The sequence below is a fragment of the Vipera berus genome, assembly GCF_964194415.1.
Source record: "Vipera berus genome assembly, chromosome: 16".
NCBI lineage: Eukaryota > Metazoa > Chordata > Lepidosauria > Squamata > Viperidae > Vipera > Vipera berus.
The window spans coordinates 4680101-4706282 of NC_138219.1; the positions used below are offsets into that span (position 1 = coordinate 4680101).

General features: G+C 47.8%; 1 protein-coding gene across 4 annotated transcripts in view; it reads right to left on the reverse strand.

Annotated features, from left to right (window-relative positions):
- SIPA1 (signal-induced proliferation-associated 1) overlaps positions 1–26182 on the reverse strand; it is a 43053-nt gene that overhangs the window by 12446 nt on the left and 4425 nt on the right. For all 4 annotated transcript variants that reach the window (XM_081340200.1, XM_081340198.1, XM_081340199.1 and 1 more), the window contains exons 2-9: positions 18905–20126; positions 16270–16394; positions 14517–14705; positions 13085–13259; positions 11910–12013; positions 10073–10230; positions 2178–2778; positions 597–871 (exon numbers count right to left, since the gene is read on the reverse strand). In XM_081340200.1, the coding sequence (XP_081196326.1) occupies positions 597–871; positions 2178–2778; positions 10073–10230; positions 11910–12013; positions 13085–13259; positions 14517–14705; positions 16270–16394; positions 18905–19817 (2540 nt within the window). In that variant the 5' untranslated portion in view covers positions 19818–20126. The remainder of the gene's footprint in view (positions 1–596; positions 872–2177; positions 2779–10072; positions 10231–11909; positions 12014–13084; positions 13260–14516; positions 14706–16269; positions 16395–18904; positions 20127–26182) is intronic.

The window sequence follows — 26182 nt, forward strand, 5'->3', positions numbered from 1 at the left end:
GGTGGAGGTGGAGGAGGAAGAGGAGGAGGAGGAGGAAGAGGACTGTGTGGCCCTTGGTCCTCTCTGAGCTTGGTGGTTTTCTTACAGACGTTTCATTACCCAAAGTGCCCATCAGTGCACTGATGATGTCACTTAGTTTGGTAATGAAATGTCTAGAAGGAAACAACCAAGCTCGGAGTGCCAGAATTATGATGCTCAGAGCGGCAATACCCAAGATAAAAGTCTAGAAGTGGTTTTTTTTGGGGGGGGGGAAATCCACCCTGATCGAGGTAAGCCAACGTAAAGCCAGTGGAAAACCTGATCCCATTTGATACATATCAGTGTGGGAGGCTCCCAAACCTCCTTGCGAAAACAGATCCCTGTCATTTGGCAAAGATTATAAACTTCTCCAGCTTGGGGGGGGGGGGGGGGGAAAGAGATAAAATGTAACACCCAGAGGCAAGTTGGGCAGGACGGCAAGTTTTGTAGTCTTGACTGTCAGGATTGTCGTCCCACAGAATTGGAAGATGCCCAATTAAGGAACACCGGAGCAGGGTGAACGCAGGAGAAGTGCCCAGGAGCGCCCCGGGCATAATGATTGACATGGATCTGCTTACCTTCTGGGTCTTCCATTCTCGTCCGGAGGAACGACCGTGATGGTGACTTTTTTCGCTGTGCGCAGGAGTTCGGCAGTCTGGGGGGGCGTCAAGCCGGGCATGGCCCTCTCGCACACACGCACCAGGCGGGCCCCTGGCTGGAGCCCGGCTTTTTCCGCAAAGGTGAAGCGTTCCACTTCGGTTACAAACCCTTCGTGGTCCATTTGGAAACCCAGCTGGCCGACGCCATTCCGTAAGAGGGTCAGTTCCCGGGTCTCGCACCCGCGGGTCACCAACTGCCAGAAGAAAGCAGCCGGGGGGGGAGGGGGAAGAAAGATGAGTGACTTTCAGGGATGGCACAAAAAAACCTTTAGCAAATGGCTCTGTGGTTTTGGGCATAGCAGTGAGTGAGTTGGACTAAGAAGTGGGAGGCTCTGAGTTCTAGTCCTCCCTTACGCTAAGAAGCCCTGAGGTGACTTTAGGCCAGCGTTTCCCAATCCCAGCAAATGCGTGGACTTCAACTCCCAGAATTCCCCAGCCAGCAAGAGAGTTGAAATCCACATATTGCGAAACATTATGTCGTGTGAACTTCAACTCCCAGAATTCCCCAGCCAGCAAGAGAGTTGAAACCCACATATTGCAAAACTTTATCTTGGGTAAACTTCAACTCCCAGAATTCCCAAGGCAGCAAGGCTGGCTAGGGAATTCTAGGAGTTGAAGTCCATAAAACATAAAGTTGCCAAGATTGAGAAACTATTGCTTTACACCATTCATCTCTGAGGCCGCTCAACTCTTCACAGTTGTTGTGGTGAGGGAAATATGTACACTGACTTGATTAAAAGCAACAAAAGTGGGAACATGTAAATCTTTGCATTTTAAACATTTGTATGGGTTCTTTAAGGTAAAGGTTTCCCCGCACATGCATGCTAGTCGTTTCCGACTCTAGGGGCCGGTGCTCATCTCCGTTTCAAAGCCGAAGAGCCAGCGTTTGTCCGAGGACGTCTCCGTGGTCATGTGGCCGGCACGACTAGACGCCAAAGGCGCACGGAACACTGTTACCTTCCCACCGGAGTGGTCCCTGTTTTTCCACTTGCATTTTTACGTGCTTTCGAACGGCTAGGTTGGCAGAAGCTGGGACGAGTAACAGGCGCTCACTCTGCTACGCGGCACTCGGGATTCGAACCGCCAAACTCAGTGGGTTAGGATGCTGAGCTTGTCGATCAGAAGGTCGGCAGTTTGGCGGGTCGAATCCCAAGTACCGCGTAACAGAGTGAGCGCCCGTTACTTGTCCCACTGCGACCGTCGTAAATACGAGACAGTGGCCAAGGGTCTCAATTTTGATCATATGGCCACGGGGACGATCGTAAGAGTAAAAGCCGGCCTTAAGTCCCTTTTTTCAATGCCAAATGGTCACTAAAGGAACTGTTGTAAGTCGAGGACTGCCTGTACACACCAGTTTGCCTCTGAACATGTGGAGAGTGCAACGCCCACCCAACAGGAAGAAGAGTAAGCCCACCCAGGTCTGAAATCCCCAAAGCAGCAACATTTTGCACTCGCAATAAGAATTCCCGGAAAAAGAAGCCAAGGAGCCAAAAATCCTACTTGAAGCCGATGAACGATATCCCGAATGTCGGACGCTTGGCCCTCGTCCACACGCATGCAAATATAATCCCCCGTCTCATAATAAAGGTCCAAGGTGCAACTCTCCAAAAAAGTCCAGGCCAGGATGTCCCGGCACGAGCAGTTAAAAACCACTCTCTTCTTGCGGGCATCAATGAGGACTAGAAACTCCGACGAGATGCCCAGCAGGCATCGGAGCTCCGACAGCTTGCTGTTGGGTTCTTTGCTCCCGTCCCGGGCCCAGACGCCCCACACCAAAGCCCCCGCGCTGTGGGCCTCGGCCCCCTTGGGAACTTTGGACTTTTCCCGCTTCTTGGCCGCCGGCAAAGTGATCAGCGGTCGGCGGGAGGTGGAAGACTCCAAGGTGCTGGTGGTGACGTGGTTGAGCGCCAGGTCGCGGAGGTACTCCTGGCGCGTCCGGGTGGCCATGGCGTGGAACTTGCCCGAGCGTTCGGCGGCGTTTTCCGCGTTGATCACCTTGGCGAGGAGGAGGGCACGGAAAGCCGGGCCCTTCATGAAACAGTTCTCGGCGGGAATGGAAGGGCCGAAGTGCGGGATGTCCTCGGTGCAGCTGACAGCCACGCTGGACGGAGAGAAGGAAGACGGTCTGCTTACGGCCTCTCCGGGGGATTGTCACACCACCGCATTGAGACCCGTTTGAGTTCCGGCTCACAATGATGAAAACCACACAGATTAAGTCAGGGGTCTTCAAACCTGGCCCTTTTAGGACTTGTGGATTTCAACTCCCAGAGTTCCTCAGCACACGCCTGGCTGAGGAATTCTGGGAGTTGAAGTCCACAAGTCCTGAAAGTGTCAGGTTTGACAACCCCTGGAGTATTAGTGCCTATTGTACAGATGGAAACACTGAGGCAGACATTGCCTGGGGTAAATTTAGAGTAGAGTAGAGTAGTATACAATAATAATAATAGATTAGAACAGAACAGAATGGAATAGAATAGAGTACAGAGTAGAATACAGTAGAATAGAACAGAACAACAACAACAACAATAATAATAGAATAGAATGCAGAATAGAATAGAATAGAATACAGAATGGAATGGAATAGAATAGAATTACGGGATAGAATAGAATAGAATAGAATAGAATAGAATAGAATAGAATAGAATAGAATAGAATAGAATAGAATTATGGGATAGGATAGAATAGAATAGTGGAATGAATAGAATAGAATTATGGGATAGAATAGTGCAGTGTTTTTCAACCACTGTTCCGCGGCACACTAGTGTGCCACGAGATGTTGCCTGGTGTGCCGTGGGAAAAATTGAAAAGTAATTATAAAATACTTTATTTGTGTTTATTTGATTCCTATTCAAGAGAATTACTTTATATATAGTCAATATAGGCACAGAGTTAAATTTTTTAACATTTTCTAATGGTGGAGTGCCTCGTGATTTTTTTCATGAAACAAGTGTGCCTTTGGCCAAAAAAGGTTGAAAAACACTGGAATAGTGGAATGAAATAATAGAATAGAATAGAATAGAATAGAATAGAATAGAATAGAATAGAATAGAATAGAATAGAATAAAATAGAATAGAATAGATGGTTATGGGAATTAATAGAATAGAATAGAATAGAATAGAATAGAATAGAATAGAATAGAATAGAATAGAATAGAATAGTATAGAATAGAATAGATGGTTATGGGAATTAATAGAATAGAATAGAATAGAATAGAATAGAATAGAATAGAATAGAATAGAATAGAATAAAATAGAATAGAATAGATGGTTATGGGAATTAATAGAATAGAATAGAATAGAATAGAATAGAATAGAATGGAATAGAATAGAATAGAATAGAATAGAATAGAATAGAATAGAATAGAATAGAATAGAATAGATGGTTATGGGAATTAATAGAATAGAATAGAATAGAATAGAGAACAGGTACAAACGTAAAGAGACGAAAAGGAATAACAAATAGAACTGCCTGGTGGAATTTCATGGCTGTTCCTGCAGTGCCCCCTAGTGGTCTGCAGGAACAGAGACTGCAAAAGACAAATGAGAGGCTTTTTTAAAAAAATCTGATTGGCTTTGGTTTGATTTTGATTGGTTTGATTGGCTGGCTGGACCCTTAGAATGTAGAATAATAGATTGGACGGGACCCTGGAGGTCTTCCAGTCCAACTGCCTGCTCAAGCAGGAGACCCTACACCATTTCAGACAAGTGGCTGTCCAGTCTCTTCTTCAAATCCTTGAGTGATGAAGCACCCACAACTTCTGGTGGCAAGCTGTTCCACTGGTTAATTGTCCTCACTGTCCTCTCCTTAATTCCAGGTTGCTTCTCTCCTTGAATACCCTCCATCCATTGCTTCTTGTCCTGCCTTCAGGTGCTTTGGAGAACAGGTTGACCCCCCCTCTTCTTTGTGGCAACCCCTGAAAAACTGGAATATTGCCATCATATTCCTGGTCCTTCTTTTCACTAGACTAGACATATCCAGTTCCAGCAACCGTTCCTTATATGTTTTAGCCTCCAGTCCCCTGATCATCTTTGCTGCTCTTCTCTGCACTCTTTCCAGTGCCTCAACATCTTTTTTACATCGTGGCGACCAAAACCGGACGCAGCATTCCAAGTGTGGCCTTACCAAGGCCTAGTAAAGTGGTATTAACGCTTCACGTGATCTTGATTCTGTCCCTCTGTTAAGGTAGCCTAGGATTGCATTGGCTTTTTTGGCAGCTGCAGAAGGGACCTGGAGATCTTTTAGTCCAACCCCTTGCCCAAGGCAGGAGTGATTATACCATCCTGGACAAAGTAAGGAGAAACTTCCTAAACTATGGAGAAATTTCCTAACAGTGAGAACAATTAACCAGTGGAACGTCTTGCCTTCGGAAGTTGTGCGTGCTCCATCACTGGAGGTTTTTAAGAAGAGACTGAACATCCATTGTACCGGTTGTCCTGCTTGAGCAAGGGGTTGGACTAGAGGACCTCCAAGGTCCCTTCCAACTCTGCAATTCTGTTAAATGGTTGTCCAAGCTCTTCTGCAAAAACCTCCCGGGATGGAGGTAAGGCAGTTCTTTGTTTAAATAAGACCTAAAGAAATAACACAAAAAGCGAGTACCGTCGATCAGTTCGCCTTTTGAGAAACATTAATTTTCTAAGAGAATCAAGGACGCTTCTCCAGCTGTGTACATGCATGAAAGGATTTCTAGTCCACATTAAGAAAGCATTCTTAAGAACAGACACATTTTTGAAGAAGAAGAAGAAAAAAAAAGCTCTCGAGAAATTCCCTTCTGGTATGATCTATACAAAGAGCTCCTTTCATGCACAAAATGACCACAGAGGGAAAATGCGCGTATTTTCCAAAACACAGCTTTTCTCACTCAAGGAAATACAGCAAAATTCAACGTATTTAGGACATAAACGCACTTTTCATAAATGGCTGGCCATGTTAAAAAGCACCACGAGCTTTTGGGTGACCCAGAACGGGGCACTTCAGACCTTTCAGTTGTGGCCTGATTTGGTTTGAATCATTTTTTTTTTCCCCCGCTGCGAAGTTCGTGCAGACTGAAGTCTCAAAACCCCCAAATCTTATCCTTTCTGTGCGTAATGGAAGCAAAACAGATCAGAGGAAACCGGAACTTTCTCAGGCCACTGAAACTATTAAAAAAAAAATAAAATAACCACAGACAAGATGCAAAATTATACCGATAGGAAATAGGCGACGTGTAAAACAGTTCCCCCCCCCGCCCTTCATCGCTCGCAGAACCTGATTCAGTTTTCATAGAATTCTAATTTTCCATTTGATTGTTTACAGTATATCCCGCCTTTACTGTTTTTTATAAATCACTCAAAGCAGGGAATACTGTAGATCCCAGACACCTTCTTCCTCCTAATTTTCCCCAGAACAACAACTCTGTGGGGTGGGCTCGGCTGAGAAAGAAAGATTGGCCCAAAGCCGCCCAGCTTGATTTCATGGCAAAATCAGGACTTGAACCCACAACCTCTTGCTTTTTAGTCTGGTGTCTCAACCACTAGACCAGGGGTCTCCAAACTCGGCCAATTTAAAACTTGTGCACTTCAACTCCCAGAATTCTCCAGCGAAGAATTCTGGGAGTTGAAGTCCACAAGTCTTAAACTGACCCAAGTTTGCAGACCCCTGCACTAGATCAAACTGGTTCTCTTTTATTTATGTTATTTCATGGTCACATGACCCAAACGTGGCAACGGGCATGTATTTATGACCATTGCAGAGCCCCAGGGCCACGTGATCCCCATTTGCGTCCTTCCCACCTGGGGGAAGCAGTCAGTGGAGGAACCCAATTTCGCTTAACGACGATTCACTAATAGCCGCAGTGATTGACTGAACAAATGTGACAATAAGGCAGTAACACAGGTTGCAACTTACTTCACAGCCATCTTGCTTAGCAATGGATCACCACTGTGGTTGTTTTAAGTCGAGGGCTACTTGTAAACCCTAATTTATTTATCGAACAGGATTTTTGGGCTAATCAAATAACGGCAATCATTGCAAGGCAAACGAGGACGCATGATTGCAAATCGAAACCTTAAATCTGAAGGGGTTTTGAACCTGCGGCTCTCTTATCAACTGCGCACTTCAGACCCAAGTCTGTTGGGTTTTTGGGTTGCTGTTTTGTTTTTTTTTAAAAAACCACCTTTTGACAAAAATAAAGGCACAGTCATTTCCCATAAGCGCAGAAGTCAGGGTGCAAACAACTTATGAATCATGGTAAAAACCACACAGCACATTTTAAGCGAGAGACCAACTCGTGCGTGCAAAATTTTCCGACACATCACATGCAAAGGTGTGAATCTCTGCGAGAAATGTGTGGCTTTTTTTTGTTATCGAAAGCATAAAAGAAAACAAAAGCTAGTGCAGTCTAGTTTAATGAAAAGAAGGACCAGGGGTGACGTGATAGCAGTGCTCTGATATTTGAGGGGCTGCCGCAAAGAAGAGGAAGGGGGTCCCACTATCCTCCACAGCCCCCGAGGGCAGGACAAGAAGCAACGGGTGGAAACAAATCACGGAGAGAAGCAACATTTCCTGACCATGAGAACAACTGACCAGGACAGTGGAACAGCTTGCCACCAGAAGCTGTGGGTGCTTCATCCCTGGAAGTTTTTTAAGAAGAGACTGGACAACCATTTGTCTGAAGTGATATAGGGTTTCTTGCCTGAGCAGGGGGTTGGACTAGAAGACCTCCAAGGTCCCTTCCAACTGTTATTCTGCTAATTTCATAATCTTTATTGTGGGATTGTAAGGGGTTGCATCAAGATCACACATCTGCAGAGGTGCCTCAATGACACCTTTAAGAAAAGGCTGCTGATTTCGCTGCCCCGTCCCAGACACCTAATCTTTCTGTCATTAATTAATTGAATGAAATGGCCTCTTTTTTAAAAAAAAATGGGTTGCATTTCCCATCACAGTGAAAAATAAATAAATAGCAACAGGAAAAATACTGAACTGAAGCATTGTTAGGATGACTGAGAGATTAGTATGAACAGAGGAAGCTGTTAATAAGTCACATGAAGACAAAGCCACAATCTCATTTAGTCCATTTCAGAATTGTTTAAAGGAAAAAGTGACTTCTATAGTGTTTGGGGGGGGGGAAAGGAAGAATAAAAATAAAAATAAAGGCGAACGAAATATAATAAACATTCTTCAGACCTAGGGAAGAGAAAAGTGTGAGAAATCAAAACTCAAGATAATTCCACCTTGATTTTTTTTTTTGGTATAAGATGGTGTCCTAACGGACCACCACTTTAAGAATGAGCCAGCCGTGTGCTGCAGCTGCCAAAAAAGCCAATCCGATCCTAGGTTTCATCAACGGAGGGGTAATATCAAATTCGCAAGATCTGACAGCACTCCTTTATACTGCACTGGTTGAGTGCACACTTGGAATACTATGTCCAGTTTTGGTCATCCTAATACAAAAATGGTGTTGAGACTCCAGAAAGGATGCAGAGAAGGGCAAAAAAGATGATTAGGGGGCTGGAGGCTAAAACATACGAAGAACGGTTGCAGGAATTGGGTATGTCTAGTTTAATAAAGGGACACGGTGGCTCAGTGGGTTAGGATGCTGAGCTTGTCGATCAGAAGGTCGACAGTTTGGTCGGTCGAATCCCGAGTGCCGCGTAGCAGAGTGAGCGCCTGTTACTCGTCCCAGCTTCTGCCAACCTAGCAGTTCGAAAGCACGTAAAACTGCAAGTAGAAAAATAGGGACCACTACGGTGGGAAGGTAACACCGTTCCGCGAACCTTTGGCATCTAGTCATGCCGGCCACATGACCACGGAGACGTCCTCGGACAAGCGCTGGCTCTTCGGCTTTGAAACGGAGATGAGCACCGGCCACTAGAGTCGGAAACGACTAGCACGCGTGTGCGGGGGAACCTTTACCTTTACCTTTAGTTTAATGAAAAGGACTAAGGGGGACATGGTAGCAGTCTTCCAGTATTTGAGGGGCTGCCATAAAGAAGAGGAGGGGGTCAATGTTGACTCAGCCTTCCATCCTTCCGAGGTAGGTAAAATGAGGACCCAGATTGTTGGGGGCAATAAGCTGACTTTGTAATAATACCGCTTCGGGGAGGGGGAGCGAAAGCCCTAATAAGCAGGCATGTACATAGAATGAAGGCTATTGCTAAGCACATTGATTTGTGCTTAAATTGTAAGCCGCCCTGAGTCTTCGGAGAAGGGCGGGATATAAATGGGATTAAAATAAAAATAAAATAAAAAAATAAATTTATTTTCCAAAACACCAGAGGGCAGGACAAGAAACAATGGATGGAAACTAATCAAGGAGAGAAGCAACCTGGAATTAAGGAGGAATTTCATGACAGGGAGAACAATTAATCAATACAACAGCTGGCTTCCTGGAGTTGTGAGTATGTGGGTCAGGGGCACAATGGTAAGGGTATAAAAGGGTATCGGGCAATGCACAAGGCACAGGTCGGAGAAGTGTACAAGAGTTCTACTGCAACCAATTTTGGTCAGCATACTACAAAAAAGATGTTGAGAGTTTGGAAAAAATTCAGAGAAGAGCAACTAAGGTGATCCAAGGCCTGGAGACTAAAACGTACGAAGAACGGCTACGGGACTTGGGTTTGGCTAGTCTAAAGAAAAGAAGAAATAGGGGAGACATGATACAGTCTTCCAGTATTTGAGGGGCTGCCACAAAGAGGAGACGGTCAAATTATTCTCCAAAGCAGCAGAAGGAAGGACAAGAAACAATGGTTGGAAACTGACCATAGAGAGAAGCAATCTGGAATTAAGGAGAAACTTCCTGACAGTGAGGACAATTAACCAGTGGAACAGCTTGCCACCAGAAATCATGGGTGCTCCATCACTGGAAATTTTGAAGAAGAGGCAAGACACTCACATGTCTGAGATGGTAGGGGCTGGACTAGAAGACCTCCAAGGTCCCTTCCAGCTTTATTCTAGTCTAAATAAGTTATGGAGAGGTCAAATGTGTGATGTATTCTAGTTCCTGCTAATTAAGCCCAGAAATTTTTTTTAAAAAGCAGGATGTGAAAGCAAATTTCGACACTACGAAGTGAAGGCAGCCTGGCTAAATTTATTTCCCCCCCGGAAATCGCGTTGATGTTATTCACACTTCAAACGCGTCTGCAAACAAATTGCTAAGCCAAGATGAGGTCAGCTTTACCGGAAGGTAAATGAGGAGTTCTTAAACTCTTAAACTAACTCACTGGTTTCAGCACAATGGCAGTTTGTCAGAAAAATCTCAGTTTGCAGGGGACCTCTTGGTGACCACACCATAATTAAAACTCTTTGATGTCAGGGCAATCAAGGGGAAAAAAAACACTCCAAGGGCTGTAATAATCAGAAGTACTATGAAAAGGTAGGATGGATTTGTCAGCCTTCACCCCCCCCCTCCCCTCACCTGTAGGTGGTATGGTCCGTGGAGGAACTGTGTACTCTAACCACAATGAAAACATGCTGGAACTGGGAACGGACCAAGCGGGGTGTGAAGGGGAGGGCTCCCGGCTCTTGGAAGATGATGGTGACAATGTCATTGCCAATATGTCGCTTCCTCAACAGCTGAAAGAAAAGAATTAAGGGGGAGAGGATGTCAAACCACCGGCGGTACTGGGGCTGAAATACTTATCAGCCTCCTCATCTGTCCAATTAGATATTTCCTCAGATTCCTATGACTGTCAGGACCCACCCCAAACCACGTCTTAGGAAGACAAAACTCTTGGAGCCAAATCTTAGTCCAAAAGGAATCTTTACTATGACATGCTTGGTTGTAGGAATACAAGACAGGACTTAATATTGTTCTACAAACTAAACCCTTATAAAGAGTTCTCGGTTCAACCCCCCCTTAACCCCATTTGGTCAGTCCCCCATCATTTACCTCGTATCATCCCTCTCGTGGGAAAAAGGAACTTAGGATCTTTTATGTTTTTTGCTCTCTTCCTTGACACAAGCCAGATGCTACCTGCCCTAACCCCCCCCTTTTGTTCCCCCAGTTCAAAAGGCTTCTCTTTTCCTTTGAAATGCCTAATACAGGCTCAGTACACATTCGTTCCCTCCTCCTCGGGAGATGGCAGAATCCAGGAACAACGTTTATAAACATACATTTATGAATATGATATAAATGGATTCTGACAATGACTATCACTTGTTGTTGTATCTTGATTTATGTTGATTGCTTTAGTATTCTTGCTTCAATACATCTACTCTATTCTATTCTATTCTGTTATTCTATTTTACTCAACTCTACTCTATTCCATTCCACTACTTCTATTCCTGTTCTACTCTGTTCTGTTGTTCTACTCTACTTATTCTGTTCTATTCTACTCTACTCTACTCTTATTCTATTCTACTCTAAAGTAAAGGTAAAGGTAAAGATTCCCCCGCACATGTGCGCTAGTCGTTTCCGACTCTAGGGGCCGGTGCTCATCTCCGTTTCCAAGCCAAAGAGCCAGCGCTTGTCCGAGGACGTCTCCGCCGGCATGACTAGACGCCAAAGGCGCACGGAACGCTGTTACCTTCCCACCGGAGTGGTCCCTATTTTTCTACTTGTGTTTTTACGTACTTTCGAACTGCTAGGTTGGCAGAAGCTGGGACTCTACTCTACTCTACTCTACTCTACTCTACTCTTATTCTATTCTATTCTACTCTTATTCTATTCTACTCTCTTATTCTATTCTACTCTTATTCTACTCTACTCTTATTCTACTCTTATTCTACTCTACTCTACTCTACTCTATTCTATTCTATTCCAAGGAACTGAAAAAAGTGATTTATGTCCGTATATCCCCATGGTCATGTGATCAAAATTGGAACTCTCGGCAACTGTCATGAATTTATGACAGTTTCACTGCCCTGCAGGTCAAGTGTCCCCCTTTGACCACCTTCTGACAAGCAAAGTCAATGGGGAAAGCCAGATCCACTTAACAACCGTCTTACTAATTTAACAACGGCCAACCATTCACGTAACAACTGCGGCGAGAAAGATCGTAAAATGGGGCCAAACTCACTGAACAGCTGTCTCGCTTAGCAACAGAAATGTTGGGCTCCATTGTGGTCGTAAGTTGAGGACTACCTGGCCTTTGAATCCCTGATCTACCTGACGACAGCCCGACATTTTCAGCTGACGTTCCCAGACTATCCGAGAAAGCGTGTCCCCCTCGCTCCACGTCTTGGATGGGGAACTTATCACACACACACACACACACACACACACACACACACACACACAAGTCTCGGCTCACCTGCTGGCGGTTGTTTGGCGTGTAGGGCAACAGGGTAGAGACGTGGAACATAATCTCATAGTCCTGATATGTGGTATAGAGAGAGTGGGTCCCCGTCGAGTCGTCTGCAAGGGGGGGGGGCAAGGGAAAGAAAACATTGTTTTGGCCACTTTAAACACAGCCTGCTTTAAGGAGAATTGGACAGGCGCGAAGAATCAGAGCCGTCCGCCAGACTGCAGCAGAGAAGATTTATTCAAGCTCCCGCACAAGAATCTAGCGACAATTAATGGTCAGCACGAAATTGGCGCGCGGTAAGGGTCGACAGAATTCGGGGGGGATCTGGACTTGCATCCTTTGTGGCAACGTAAGAATGTTAAGCTGATGACTCCTTTAACCCCGCCCCTCCCCAGCTCTTCTCCTACAGAACTGAGCTCAGGACTCCTTCAAATGGGGAGGCGGGAGCTGTTTTGGGTAAAATCCCCTCCCTCCCCTTAGCGCAACCTGCTGTGTTAATTCTACTTGAAGGTAAAGCTACCTTTACAGAATCTTGCCAAGTCTGAAACTAGGCTCTCTTCTGTTGCACGGCTGAGGGCTCTGCCGTCTCTTATCTGACCGCTCCTGAGCAATGTTTCTTTGCTCTGTCTCCCAAGGTCTTCCCCCCATATCCTTGCACACCCACTGAACTCTTTCCATGGATGTAGATTCCCCCGCCCCTTCTTTACAGCTTGAGAAACTTCTGAGCCTCTTACCTTGCCTGTTACACAGCTGAGGGCTACGCTGTCTCTTATCTGACTGTTCCTGAGCAATGTTTCTTTGCTCTGTCTCCCAAGGTCTTCCCCACACACCATTACACATACCTGCAGACAATGACTCTTTCCATACGTCTATCCCCCTCCCCCACCCCTTTTGACAGCCTGAAAAATTAGGGAGGGTCCCCTCTGAGCTCTTTTCTACGTGCCTTGTGCAGCTGAAGGCTACGCCGTCTCTTATCCCTTCGTCCCACCTGTCAAGGCCTTTTGCACACACCTTTTTACACCCTACCAAAGCACATCACGGAATTCATTTTTAGTACTGACCGAGCATCCCTTTGTTCCAGGGATGTGATTGTGCGCGCAACACTGGGCCTGGGTTTGTGCAAACGTGCATTGGGGCCTCTCTACACCCACTTGCAGAAGCTGATCACCCCCTAGGCTTACTCTTGTTGTCCAGCTGTGCACGGTACTTGTCAAAGCCGAGCAAGCGGACCCGTTCGCCCAGAAGGTTCAGGAAGTCTTCAAAGGTGGGTCCACCCTTCTCGTTATTGTACATGTCCTCCTCCGAGCCTTGCTTTTCGCGGCAATACAGGATCCCCACTTTGCGCTGGAAGCTGAGCTGCAAGAATCGAAGAACCAAAACAAAAGCTGGTACAGAAGACCAGAAGCAACGGATGGAAACTCATCAAGGAGAGAAGCAACCTAGAACTAAGGAGAAACTTCCTGACAGTGAGAACAATTAACCAGTGGAACAACCTGCCTCCAGAGGTGGTGAATGCTCCAACACTGGAGGTTTTTAAGCAGAGACTGGGCAGCCATTTGCCTGAAATGGTATAAGGTTTCCTGCCTGAGCAGGGGGATGGACTAGATGACCTCCAAGGTCCCTTCCAGCTCTCTTCTGATTGATACCTATTTTCCAAGCCACCTGAAGGCTGGACAAGAAGCAATGAATGGGAACTCATCAAGGAGAGAAGCAACCTAGAACTAAGGAGAAACTTCCTGACAGTGAGGACAATTAACCAGAGGAACAGCTTGCCACTAGAGGTTGTGGGCTGCTCCATCACTGGAGGGCTTTAAGACTAAAACTCACTCTCTTGGTGATTCATCCATCCAGTTTTTGTGCCTAAGGCAGGACTAGAACTCCTGTTTTTCAGCATGATGTCTTAACCCAGGGGTGTCAAACTGCCGGCTCGCGGAAGCCGTGCCATTCCCATTGCCAAGGTTGCCTAAAAGGTAAAGGTTCCCCCGCACATGCATGCTAGTCGTTTCCGACTCTAGGGGCCGGTGCTCATCTCCGTTTCCAAGCCGAAGAGCCAGCGCTTGTCCGAGGATGTCTCCGTGGTCATGTGGCCGGCATGACTAACGCTGTTACCTTCCCACCGGAGTGGTCCCTATTTTTCTACTTGCGTTTTTACGTGCTTTCAAACTGTTAGGTTGGCAGAAGCTGGGATGAGTAACAGGCGCTCACTCTGCTACGCGGCACTCGGGATTCGACCCGCCAAACTGCCGACCTTCTGATCGACAAGCTCAGCGTCCTAACCCACTGAGCCACACCGTGTCCCTTAAGGTTGCCTACCCCTGCACTAAACCAAATGAACATTTTGCAGTGTTTGGCAATCAGACGACCACATTTTATAGGATGTTTCTCCCAAAAAACCAGTATTTACTGGTTGTTTTTTTTAGCAAAACAGCAAACCACTGCTTCCCTTAACGAACCCCCCACACACACACAACACACACAAACACAAATTTGTAAAATTGGGTTGGCGACGTCGGTTACCCTATTTACCACAGTCACGACTTACGACCGTAACGGCCAGGCTCCACTGTGGCCGTTAACTCTTGAGGATGACCCGTACTAGGCCTTCCAACCTACCCCTTGCTCGTCCAACTTCAGCAACGTCTCGGGCACTTTTGGGGAGCTGGAAGCGAGTCGGAGACACTGCAGGTTGAGCTCCGGCATGAGGTGATCCAGCAGCTTCTTGGGGGGGACGCCTCGGGGAGAGCCATGGCGAGCAGTGAGAGGCAGACCATCCTCCAAAATGGATCCACGCAGGGTCCGCAGCTGGGAGGGAAGGGAACGAGGTCAAAAAGCGGGGAGGGAAAGATGTTGAGAATAACAAAGTTGGAAGGGACCTTGGAGGTCTCCTAGTCCAGCCCCATGCTCAAGCGGGAGACTCTATACCAGGGGTAGAGGCAAACTGGGCTCTTTTATGACTCCTGGACTTCAACTCCCAGAATTCCTGAGCCAGCATGGGGGAACTATGGCCCCTTCATGACTCGTGGACTTCAACTCCCAGAATTCCTGAGCCAGCATGGCTCAGCTTGGAAACCTCTCCCTTTCCCCTCAGCGTGGCTGGCTCAGGAATTCTGGGAGTTGAAGTCCATGAGTCATAAAGGAGCCATAGTTCCCCTATGCTAGCTCAGGAATTGTGGGAGTTGAAGTCCACATCTCTTAAACCAGGGGTAGGCAACCTTGGCTCTTTTATGACTCGTGGACTTCAACTCCCAGAATTCCTGAGCCGGTATGGCTCAGCTTGGAAACCTCTCCCTTTCCCCTCAGCGTGGCAGGCTGAGGAATTCTGGGAGTTGAAGTCCAGGAGTCATAAAGGTTGCCCACCCCTGCTCTATACCATCTCAGACAGATGCCTATCCAATCTCTTCTTGAAAGCCTCCAGTGATGGAGAATCCACAACTTCTGGTGGCAAGCCGTTCCACTGGTCAATTGTTCTGTCAGGAAATTATTCTTTAGTTCCAGGTTGCTTCTCTCCTTGATTAGTTTCCATCCGTTGCTTCTTGTCCTGCCTTCGGGTGCTTTGGAGAATAGGGTTCACCCCCTCCCTCTTTCTTGTGGCAGTCCCTCAAATATTGGGACGCTGCTATCCTGTCACCCCTAGTCCTTTTCCTTTTTTCATAACAGAATAACGAGAGTTGGAAGGGACCTTGGAGGTCTTCTAGTCCAACCCCCTGGCCCACGCAGGAGACCCCATAACATTTCAGACAGATGGCTGTCTTATCTCTTTTTGAAAACCTCCTGTGTTGGAGCGCCTGTGACTTCTGGAGGCAAGTCGTTCCACTGATTAATTGTTCGGTCAGTGGTCAGAATGCAGAATTGCAGGTGAATTCGGCCCACAGCCAGCAGTTCGATCCTGACCAGCTCAAGGTTGACTCAGCCTTCTGTCTTTCCAAAATGAAGACCCGGATTGTTGGGGGCAAATATGCTGACTCTGTAAACTGCTTAGAGGGCTGTAAAGCACCGTGAAGTGGTATATATATGTCTAAGTGCTATCGCCCTCCCTTCCTTCCTTCCTTCCTTCCTTCCCTTCCCGCCTGCCTTCACAGTGGTTAGAATGTAGTATTTTAAGGTTGATTCTGCCTATTGCCAGGAGTTCGATCCTGACCAGCTCAAGGCTGACCCTCCAAGGTCGGTAAAATGAGGACCCAGATTGTGGGGGGCAAATATGTTGACTCTGTAAACCATTTAGAGAGGGCTGTAAAGCACCGTGAAGCGGTATATAAGTCAAAGTGCAACTGCTATTCGTTCCATTGCTGTTGTAACTTCAAACAGTCACTAAACAAGGCGAGGGCTGTCTCTGTGCACAATTTGCGCATGCGAGACCCATGCTCACCTGGCTTGTGCGAATGATAAGACGGTAATTGTACTGAGGGCCTGCGCTTCCTTCCTTCTCTTCGCGACGGAGGGAAACGGCCACAGCACCCAGCTGATCATCCACCCCGAAGAAATTTTGGTGTTCTGGGGAAAACAGCAGAAGGAGTCGTATTATTTATTTAAGGCAACACAAAAGGAAGACGACAAAAAAAAAAAACAACAACACAAAAACACAGCCTTGAATACGCCATTGTATTTCGTGCCAAGGTTCTCCTTTTTCACTGGCCTGGGGGACTAAGCCAAAAATATTTGAAAGAGGAAACGCAGTATTTTTTTATTTTTTTTAAAAAAGGAAATGAGGAAATGGTAATATTATAGTATCGCCCTGCACCACAGGAAGTCGAGACAGTTTACAGCAAAAAAATAATAATAATAATATCTAAAAGGAAAGATAACACAATGATGCCTTCCACTCTCTTTGGTCATGTTTTCTCAACCTTGGTCATTTTAACACGCAACGGACTTCAGCTCCCAGAATTCCCCAGCCAACTACGGGGAATGGCTGGGGAATTCTGGGAGTTGAAGTTCCTGCGTCTTAAAAGTCCCGCGTTTCCCTGAAAACAAGACCCAATTGGAAAATAAGCCGTAACTTGAACTTTTTCAGGATGCTGCACCCGAAAAACAAACCCCAGTTAAGACGGTCAGCCAGATGGATGCATTTAGTATTGTATATAAGACCTAACTGGAAAATAAGTCCTAGTGTGTCTTTTAGAGCAAAAATTAATATAAGACTTGGTCTTATTTTCAGGGAAATACAGTACAGTCAAGGTTGAGAGACACTGTTTTATAAATATATTATGAATACTCAAATCTGTATTGCATGCGGATATGTACGTGGATATTGGATTTGCACACCAGCCCAGGCTAAGCTAAAATGGGAGTTTGGGATCTAAGGCCATTGAATTACAGATAATCCTTGACTTACCGCCACAGCTGAACTCCAAATTTCCACTGCTAAGCCAGATAGTTGTTTTAAGAGTCCCAACCCATTTTACGACCTTTCTTGCCACCGTTGTTAAGAGAATCCCTGCAGCTGCTCAGTTAGCAAGACGGTTGTTAAAGTGAATTTGGCTTCCCTCATGGACTTTGCTCGTCAGAAGGTCGCAAAAGGGGATCACGTGACACACACACACACACGGGACGGTGCGACCGTCATAAATATGAGTCAATTGCCAAAGCGTCCGGATTTTGATCGCCTGGCCCTGGGGATGCTGCAACGGTCGTAAGTGTGAAAAACGGTCACAAGCCACTGTTTTCCCCAGTGGCTCTGTAACTGTGAGTAGCCACTAAATAAACGTTTGCGAGTCAAGGAGTCCCCTTTGAGCATCTTTTTAATCTCGCTGTCAAATGCCCTTTTAAAATATTTGTGTTAATTGTGTTTCTCGTTAACCTGGATGTTTTGGTTTTTTTTTCCAGGGGAAAAGCAGGTAGGAAAATTGTCGATCCAATTCCTAAAACAAGGAAAGGCCACAACTCGGGGCCCCAGCCCCACCCTGCCAGAAGACAGAGCCCCCAAATCCCTTTTTTTGCAAACACGGTGAGTCTTGTCGTACTCAATCTGGTCTCCTTCCGTAGTACTGGCGTGCTTTATTTCCAAAGAGGTGGCTGAGAAAAGCCTCGCCAACTTTCACCAGATTTACACCCTCTTCTTTTGCTTGCAAAGTTCACCGATTTGGGGTGGTGTGTCTGTGTGTGTGTGTGTGTGTGTGTGTGTGTGTGAGAGAGAGAGAGAGAGAGAGAGAGAGAGAGAGAGAGAGAGAGAGAGAGAGAGAGAGAGAGAGAGAGGCCACCTCAATGAACTTCAAGGCACTTTAGGCTTGTTCATTTAACTCCGATGCAGAGATGACGCAGAGTCAGCCACGGGGCGGCTTCTGGGAGAAGCGGTCATGTGAAAGGGAAACAAGCCCGGGCAAAAACAAAGGCTATTTTAGCTTCTATTTTAAAACCACGGGAAGGATCCAGTCAGAGGCGTCTTAGCCATAGAGACATCAAAGAGCTCCATCCTGGGAATGAATGGCTAATCAAATGAAGAGTGGAACACTTTGATGTCCCAAATGATTCTGCATCGGAAGATTAAACCTAACGGAGGGCTAACCGGAAACAGCTCCTGGACTAAAGTCGAACCCAGAGATTTCTTCAAGCACCCCAAATACGGCTTTTCTACGTCTGGGTGGTCCTCGACCTACGACCGCTGTTGGAATCGCTCTTCCCGTCGCTAATCAAAGCAGTTGTTCGCTGGGATGACTTTACGACATTTCCCACGGTTGTTAAATAAACCACTGCCGTTGTTAAGGGCAGCTGTTACGTGAATCCGGCTCCCCCCCCCCCGCTTCGACTTGGCTCCTTGGAAGCCAGTTGGGAAGGAAGGTTGAAAATTTCAGATCACATGACCACGGGGATTTTGCAACAGGTGTAAGCGCCCGAGCAAGTCGTAAAACACTTTTTCCAACACTGTTGTAACTTAGGACGATCGCTAAACGAACGGTCGCAAGCCGAGGACTACCCGTGTTCCAACTTTGTAGTGAAATTGCAGCTCACTGCGCATTTTCCCTCTGCTCTCCTCCCCCTCCTTCTCCCGGACGCCCCTCGTTCACCTTTGCCGTAAAAATGCTTCCGGTAGTAACAGGCTCCGAGGTCGGCGTACTCAATGGCGTGCACGACTCGGCTGCTCCTCTGCCCGTAACTTTCACGGGGTTCCTCCAACACCGATACGGCCATGTTTGGACAGTGGAAGCCCGCTGGCAGCCCCCGGTGTTGGCCTAGCCCTCGTTCGACTTCCCCTCCGGCTTCCACCCGAAAGGCAGAGCAGCTCAGCACCAGCGTGCCCCCTCCCTCCTCTTCGATCCCGTCTTCCAGAATCAGCGTCACGTCTGCTGCGCGGGGCTGGGAAGCCGCCGAGGCGCCCGTGGTGACGTTGACCTGCCGGGCCGCGTCCTGGGCCCCCACACCAGGCTCAAAGAGGATACTTTGGACGTCGTAATGGGCCAGGTGGCGGCCCCACACCGGCGTGGCCGCCTCCGATGTGGGAAGGGATACGCCGGTCTCCGCTAACGGGGTGCTACCCCTCTCTGATTCCCACACATCCGAGGACGCCAGTCCCAGCAGGAGCAGGGGGTCGCGGAAACGCCGTGCGGTGGGACTGCCCGCCCGGGACTCCTCGTGGCTGTGTGCCCGGGCTCGAGGGGGCGCCATGCTCTTTGAAGGCATGAGGGGGCTGCTGCTGTTTCGCTGGAACCCCGTCCCGGAGGCTGCAGCCACCGGCAAGGGTGAGCCGGGAGTCCCTGTGGCGACCGCCAGCTCCCCTTCGCTCAGGGTCACGTCGCTGTTACTGCGGTGCATGAGACCACTGCGCTGCGGCGACCTCAGCGGTGGTCCGCAGTGGCCCGCCAGCGGGCCCTCGCCCACCTGAGGCTTGGGGGCCCGGAAGTTGTCGAAGGAGAAGGAGGTGAGCGGCGGGCGGTTGGAGTGGCGTCGCATCTTACGAACGAAGAGGTCGTCCGACTGCATCGCCCCGAACGGCGTGCGGTGCGTGTGCTCAGGATTCCAGATCCCGCCCTTGTCTCCGATTGGAGGGAAGGCCCCACTGCCGTTCTGGCTTGCCAGCCAAGCGAGGACTTCCAAGACAGCCAGCGGTGGTCAAGTGGACAGAGAAAGGCAACACGCTCCCCATGGGGAGATGCCGGCCAACGGTTTGGAAGAGGAGCAATTCCTGGAGCTGATGTCCACTCCGTAGTTCAGGGTCAGCGTGCTGCAGCCAGGGAGGTCTCAAAAGCCGGGATGGGGCAGGAGTGGCACCACATCATCTTGGAATTGTTTCTTGGATTAGAAAAGAGACCATGAAATGTTAGAACTGCCTTTGGGACAATCAGGCACTGTGCATCAAAATAAGCGAGGAAGCCACCTGACATGGTTAAAAATACAGGCAGTCCTCAACTAACGGCCGCGATGGAGCCCCAAATTTCGGTTGCTAAGCCAGACATTTGCTCAGTGAATTTTGCCCCATGTTACGACCTTTCTTGCCACACGTTAAGCAAATCACTGCAGTTGTTAAGTTAGAAACACGGTTGTTAAGTGGCTTCCCCATTGCTTGTCAGAAGGTTTGCAAAAGGGGATGATCACGTGGCCACGGGACACCGTCATAAATATGAGTCAGTTGCCAAGTGCCTGAATACTGGTCATGCGACCACAGGGATGCTACAACGGCTGTACATGTGAAAACTGTCATGATATATATGTTTACATCCTGTGATATATATATATATATATATATATATATATATATATATATATATATATATATATATATATATATATATATATATATATATATATATATATATATATATATATATATATATATTAATATATACACATAGTAACTATATGGTACATATTGTTTCATTCGGGTATTTTGCAAATGTCATCTGGAGTTGCAAGTCCTAAACTAAGAGTCCCTGGTTTCTAGTCCTCATGGTGCTGGTTGAATTCAAGGGTGCGCAAAACCACGTGATATCAACTGTTCCATGTAGTCTGCTCTCATTGGCAAAATCCTTCCAAGCTTTCAGGGCCAACTTTTTTCCGTTTTTTGTTCCAGCGATAACTTACTTATCAAAACATTTAACAGAATAAATAGCTACATAAAAGAAAAAGCAGGCAGAATAATAGTGGATACAGAATAAAACATTGGTACAGGCAGTCCTTCACTTATGACACTTCGAAGTTTACAAAGGACAGCCCCCACCACCAAAATATAAAGATATTTACAACCCAGTTCTCAAGGTTGCATCTCCCCTGTGGTTCTGTGGCTGTATTTTGAGTGCTTGGCTGGCACTTACATCCGTTTGCACCATCCCACATTCAAATGGGCCTGATTTACAGGGCTTTTGCCAAAGGGGGAAAAAAACAACAACCCGGGGCATTTATTTCTAAGTTTTCAGCAAAAATAAATAAACAAATAAAAATCCCCACAGCCCTATACTGAACGAGCTCGCTTCATGACGGTTGTGACATTGGGTCCGATCACACGGCATCCCACTTTACGATCATCACAACTTGCAGGATCCGCTGCGGTCATAATTCAAGGACTCCTGTAATTAAAAAACGGCAGTCGCCCTACGAATCTTAAAATGCCAACGTTTCTTTGCTTCATTACGACCAACCCGCTTATCCACCCTGGCCTAGTTTGACAAGACTGAGGATTCAGACTAGAAAAAGGCGTATGACTGGATTGAATTGTTGTCCGTTCAGCCTGATACGACTTGCTGGCAGCAGCTTGGGGGGGGGGAAGGCTTTTTATTACCCTTAATTCCCCCCCCCCCTTTAAGCAGGAAATGCTGGGAACTGTGTCCGCACAACCTGTGGACTTTTTCCTTGCAAAATCTCCCTTTTGCACGTCCTGGGATAGCCCTGAATTTGGCTACTTTCACTAGCATCTTAACAGAAGAAAATAACAGCGTTGGAAGGGACCTCGGAGGTCTTCTAGTCCAACCCCCTGCTCAAGCAGGAGATCCTGTACCATTCTGGACAAATGGCTGTCTAATCTCTTCTTAGTTGTGTTAGCACCCACAACTTAGCACCTACAGCTTCTGGAAGCAAGTTGTTCCGCTGATTTAATTGTTCTCACCATCAGGAAATTTTTCCTGAATTCCAAGTTGCTTCCCCTCTTTTGATTAATTTCCATCCATTGTTTCATGTCTTGCCTTCTGGTGCTTTGGAAAACAAACTGACCCCCCTCTTTTTTTGTGGCAGAGATTGGCACACTGCTATCATGTCACCCCTAGTCCTTGTTTTCATTAAATTAGGTAAAGGTAAAGGTTCCCCCGCATATGTGTGCTAGTCGTTTCCGACTCTAGGGGCCGGTGCTCATCTCCGTTTCAAAGCCGAAGAGCCAGCGCTTGTCCGAGGACGTCTCCGTGGTCATGTGGCCGGCATGACTAGACGCCAAAGGCTCACGGAACGCTGTTACCTTCCCACCGTGGTGGTCCCTATTTTTCTACTTGCCTTTTTACGTGCTTTCGAACTGCTAGGTTGGCAGAAGCTGGGACGAGTAACAGGCGCTCACTCTGTTACGTGGCACTCGGGATTCGACCCGTCAAACTGCCGACCTTCCGATCGACAAGCTCAGCATCCCAACCCATTGAGCCACCAAGTCCCTTCTTCATTAAATTAGACATACCCAAATCCAGCAACCGCTCTTTGTACGTTTTATTCTGCAGCCCCCTGATCATCTTTGTTGCTCTTCTCTGCCCCCTCTTTCCAGAGTCTCAACATCTCTTTTTTTTTTTAATAATCGTGGCAACCCAAACTGGCTGCGATATTCCAAGCGCGGCCTTACCAAGGCCTTGTAAAGCGGCATCAACACTACATACCGTTTCCCATAATGATTGGCGTTTGAGTCAAGGATGGAAGTGGGGGGGGGGCGAAGAGAGACAGACAGAATGCAAGGGGGAAAAAAAAGGAAGATGTGTCTGGGAATTGCAAGAATCACACTGTGCCGACCACGTTAAGTGGGCTGTGAGCAAGCCACCCCGGGGGCAGAACGTCTTGCTCTCCTCCTCCTCCTCCACCACGGCAGAGGAAGTGCAAAAAAAAAACCAACAACAACAACACACTTCTGCAAACCATCAAAGGGAAAAAAGCCGTGATGCAAGCAGAACGAACCTCAGAGCTGGAGGGCACTGCGATTAAAGATGACCCAGAAAAACAGAAATCAGTGCAAGGAAATGGAAATGGGTTTTCAAAAGGGAGTCGGGGAGGGGGGGGGAAAGAGATATCCCCCCCCTCAAAAAAAAAAAGTCGCATGCAAGGAACAACTGGTTGGGATGAAGCTCTGCTTCTTTGGTTTCCATATGGCCAGAGATAAAGGAGAAAGGAAAACGTAACTCTGGTTGGAAGCACTTCAAAAGCCAGGGAAAATTTACTCTTTACTATTGCTAGGATTTTCAATGTTAGTAAATTTATGGTGCGGAATTCAACTCCCAGAATTCTGGGAGTTGAAGCCCACCCATCTCAAAGCATGCCGGCTGGGGAATTCTGGGAGTCGAGGTCCACCCATCTCAAAGCATGCCGGCTGAGAAATTCTGGGAGTTGTGGTCCACCCATCTAAAAGCACACTGGCTGGGGAATTCTGGGAGTTGAGGTCCACCCATCTTAAAGCATGCCAGCTGGGGAATTCTGGGAGTTGGGGTCCATCCATCTTAAAGCATGCCGGCTGGGGAATTCTGGGAGTCGAAGTCCACCCATCTCAAAGCATGCCGGCTGGGGAACTCTGGGATTTGAAGCCCACCCACCTTAAAGCATGCCGGCTGGGGAATTCTGGGAGCTGAAGCCTAACCATCTTAAAGCATGCTGGCAATTCTAGTAGTTGAAGCCCATTCATCTTAAACATGCTGGCTGGGGCATTCTGGGAGTTGAAGCCCACCTATCTTAAAGTTGCCAAAGTTGAGAAACACGGGTCTAAAGTGAACACAATTTCTTCCAGCAGTGAGCTCGAACTGGGCAACGAAGAACCGCTGGGTCTCTTTTTTCAGGCCTTCTCTCCCCAGAGATGACCCATGCTTTGAGGTCCAGGTGAGAAACCTGCTTTCCTGCAGGGCTGTTGTTCTGCCCCCTTTCCAAATGGTAAATTCCACACCCGCAGTGTGCAATCGTTCTAGATTACGACCTGGGTTGCTTATGAAACAGGAAACGGGGGGTCAAAGGCGATGGAGGTTAGTCCTCGACTTACAACCATCGAGCCTAAAATTTCTGTTGCTAAGCAAGACAAGTCAAAGCGAGTTTTGCCCCATTTTACCCCATGTCCTACCTACATATGTGGAGAATCACAGCAGTCGTTAGCAACCAGAGCCGCTAAGTGGATCCGGCTTCCCCATCAATTTTGCTTGTCGGAAGTTCGCAAAAGGGGATCCTGTGATCCCGGGACGCGGCGGCCGTCACAAATAGGATCCAGTTGCCGAGCACCTGGATTTTGATTACTTGAGCATGGGGCGGGGATGCTGCAACGGCCGTTAAGGGTGAAGTCACTTTTTCCAGCGTAATTTTGAACGGTCACTAAACAAATCGGTGGCTAAGTCAAGGATTACTCCACAAATGCTTTCAATTCTCCCCTGCCTGCGTACAGAGGTAGGCTTATTGTGCAGTTTTGCCGAATAAAAGCGGTGTTTCCACTGCCATTCTCCCATCCTTGACTTTCCAACTTAAGAAAATAGGGGGGACCCCCCCCCTTCCTGAAATTGGCGTATCTAGTCTTTTTGAAGAAAATTGTAAAAAATCATGGCTTATTAGAAGATCCTGCCGGGCTGCCGATCCTCCCCCTCCCCCCCCCCCCCGATCTTCCCAAAATAATCCTGAATGGCCTTGATTTAGAACTTGCGACGTTCCCGTGCACAAAATGCCACATTTGTTGGTGTTGAAAAAACGACAATAAGAGGCGTGAGCGAAGAAGGGAAAAGTTTTTTTTCCTGCCCTTTAGAGAAGGGAAAGTGATTCAGACAGCGGCCTCGGATTCACTTTACGTCCTGGTGAGTAGCTTAACAAACGCCGCCGTTCGCTTAACAAAGGTGGCAATAAAGGTCGTGAAATGGGGCAAAGCTCCTGTAAAAACAACGGTCTCATTTAGCGACAGAAACGCTGGGCTCCCTGCGACGGACCCTCCAACATTGGAAGACTTTTAGCTGCCTGCAGCGTCAATTTATCGCCCCTCGACGGGTTGCAAGTCCCACGGTTCCCTAGCTGTCGAAGTCGATGGCTGGGGATGATGATGGGAGCTGGGTTGAGATGGGCTCAACTGTGGCCGTAAATTGAGGACTACCTGTACGAAGAGGACGGGAAGGGGGAAGGGTATGTCCACTCCTCTGACCCTGGAGACTGATCCATGAGCAGAGGTAAACTGAGTCACCCACTTGGGAGTTTCCCTAACCCCCTCCCGCTGTTTGGGAGGAAGGCCATTTGGTGATAGGCTGGTGGGGGGGGAGGGCAGAGGGGCGGTTGGGAACAGAAAAAGACCTCGGGAGAGGAAGCACGGATGTCGAATGAGAAACGGGACTAGGCCAGAGAGCACAAGGAAGACGGCACACGCTAGACACGACAAAGATTGCGTTCGGGTGGACGCGGAGAACGGAGCGGGCCAATCCCACCGCTGCGATTTTCCTGTCCAGCAAACGGGGGTGGCTGTCAAACCCTCGTGTCGACAAGAGAGAGAGAGAGAGAGAGACTTCCCCTTCTTAGAATAGAATGACGGAGCTGGAAGGGACCTTGGAGGTCATCTAGTCCAACCCCCCCACCCCCAAGCAGGAGACCCTACGACGCCATTTCGGATAGATGGCTGTCCAGTCTCTTCTTGACAAGCTTCCACCGCATCCGGTGGCAAGCCGTTCCACTGGTTAACTGTTCTCGCTGTCGGGAAGTTTCTCCTTATTTCTAGGTCGAGTCTGTCTCCTGGATTAGTTTCCACCCGGTTGTTCCTTGTCCAGCCTTCCGGTGCTTTGGAAAACAGGTGGGCCACCACCACCCCCTCCTCCCTGGGGCAGCCCCTCCAAAATTGGAAGACTGCTGTCGTGTCTCCCCTTCGCTTCACTAGGCTCTCTTCCCGTCCATGGACCGCCCCCCCAACAATTTGTTCGCAATTTGTTAGGATTAGCTCTTTCCTCCCCCCCCCACTCTACATGCAAAATTTGGGTAAGGGGAGAACAGGCGGTGGTCCAAGATGGCCTTGGCTGTTGACACACGGCTCCGCTTCCTGTTTTGCAGAGGAAATACAAGAAGCGGAAGTCCGAACTCCCGGCGTGTTTCTTCCTCTTAGCTGACCCTCCTCCCTTCCCCCCCCCCGAGACAAAAGCCGTCCACGTAACATCCTCAGGAAAGAGATCGGCTTT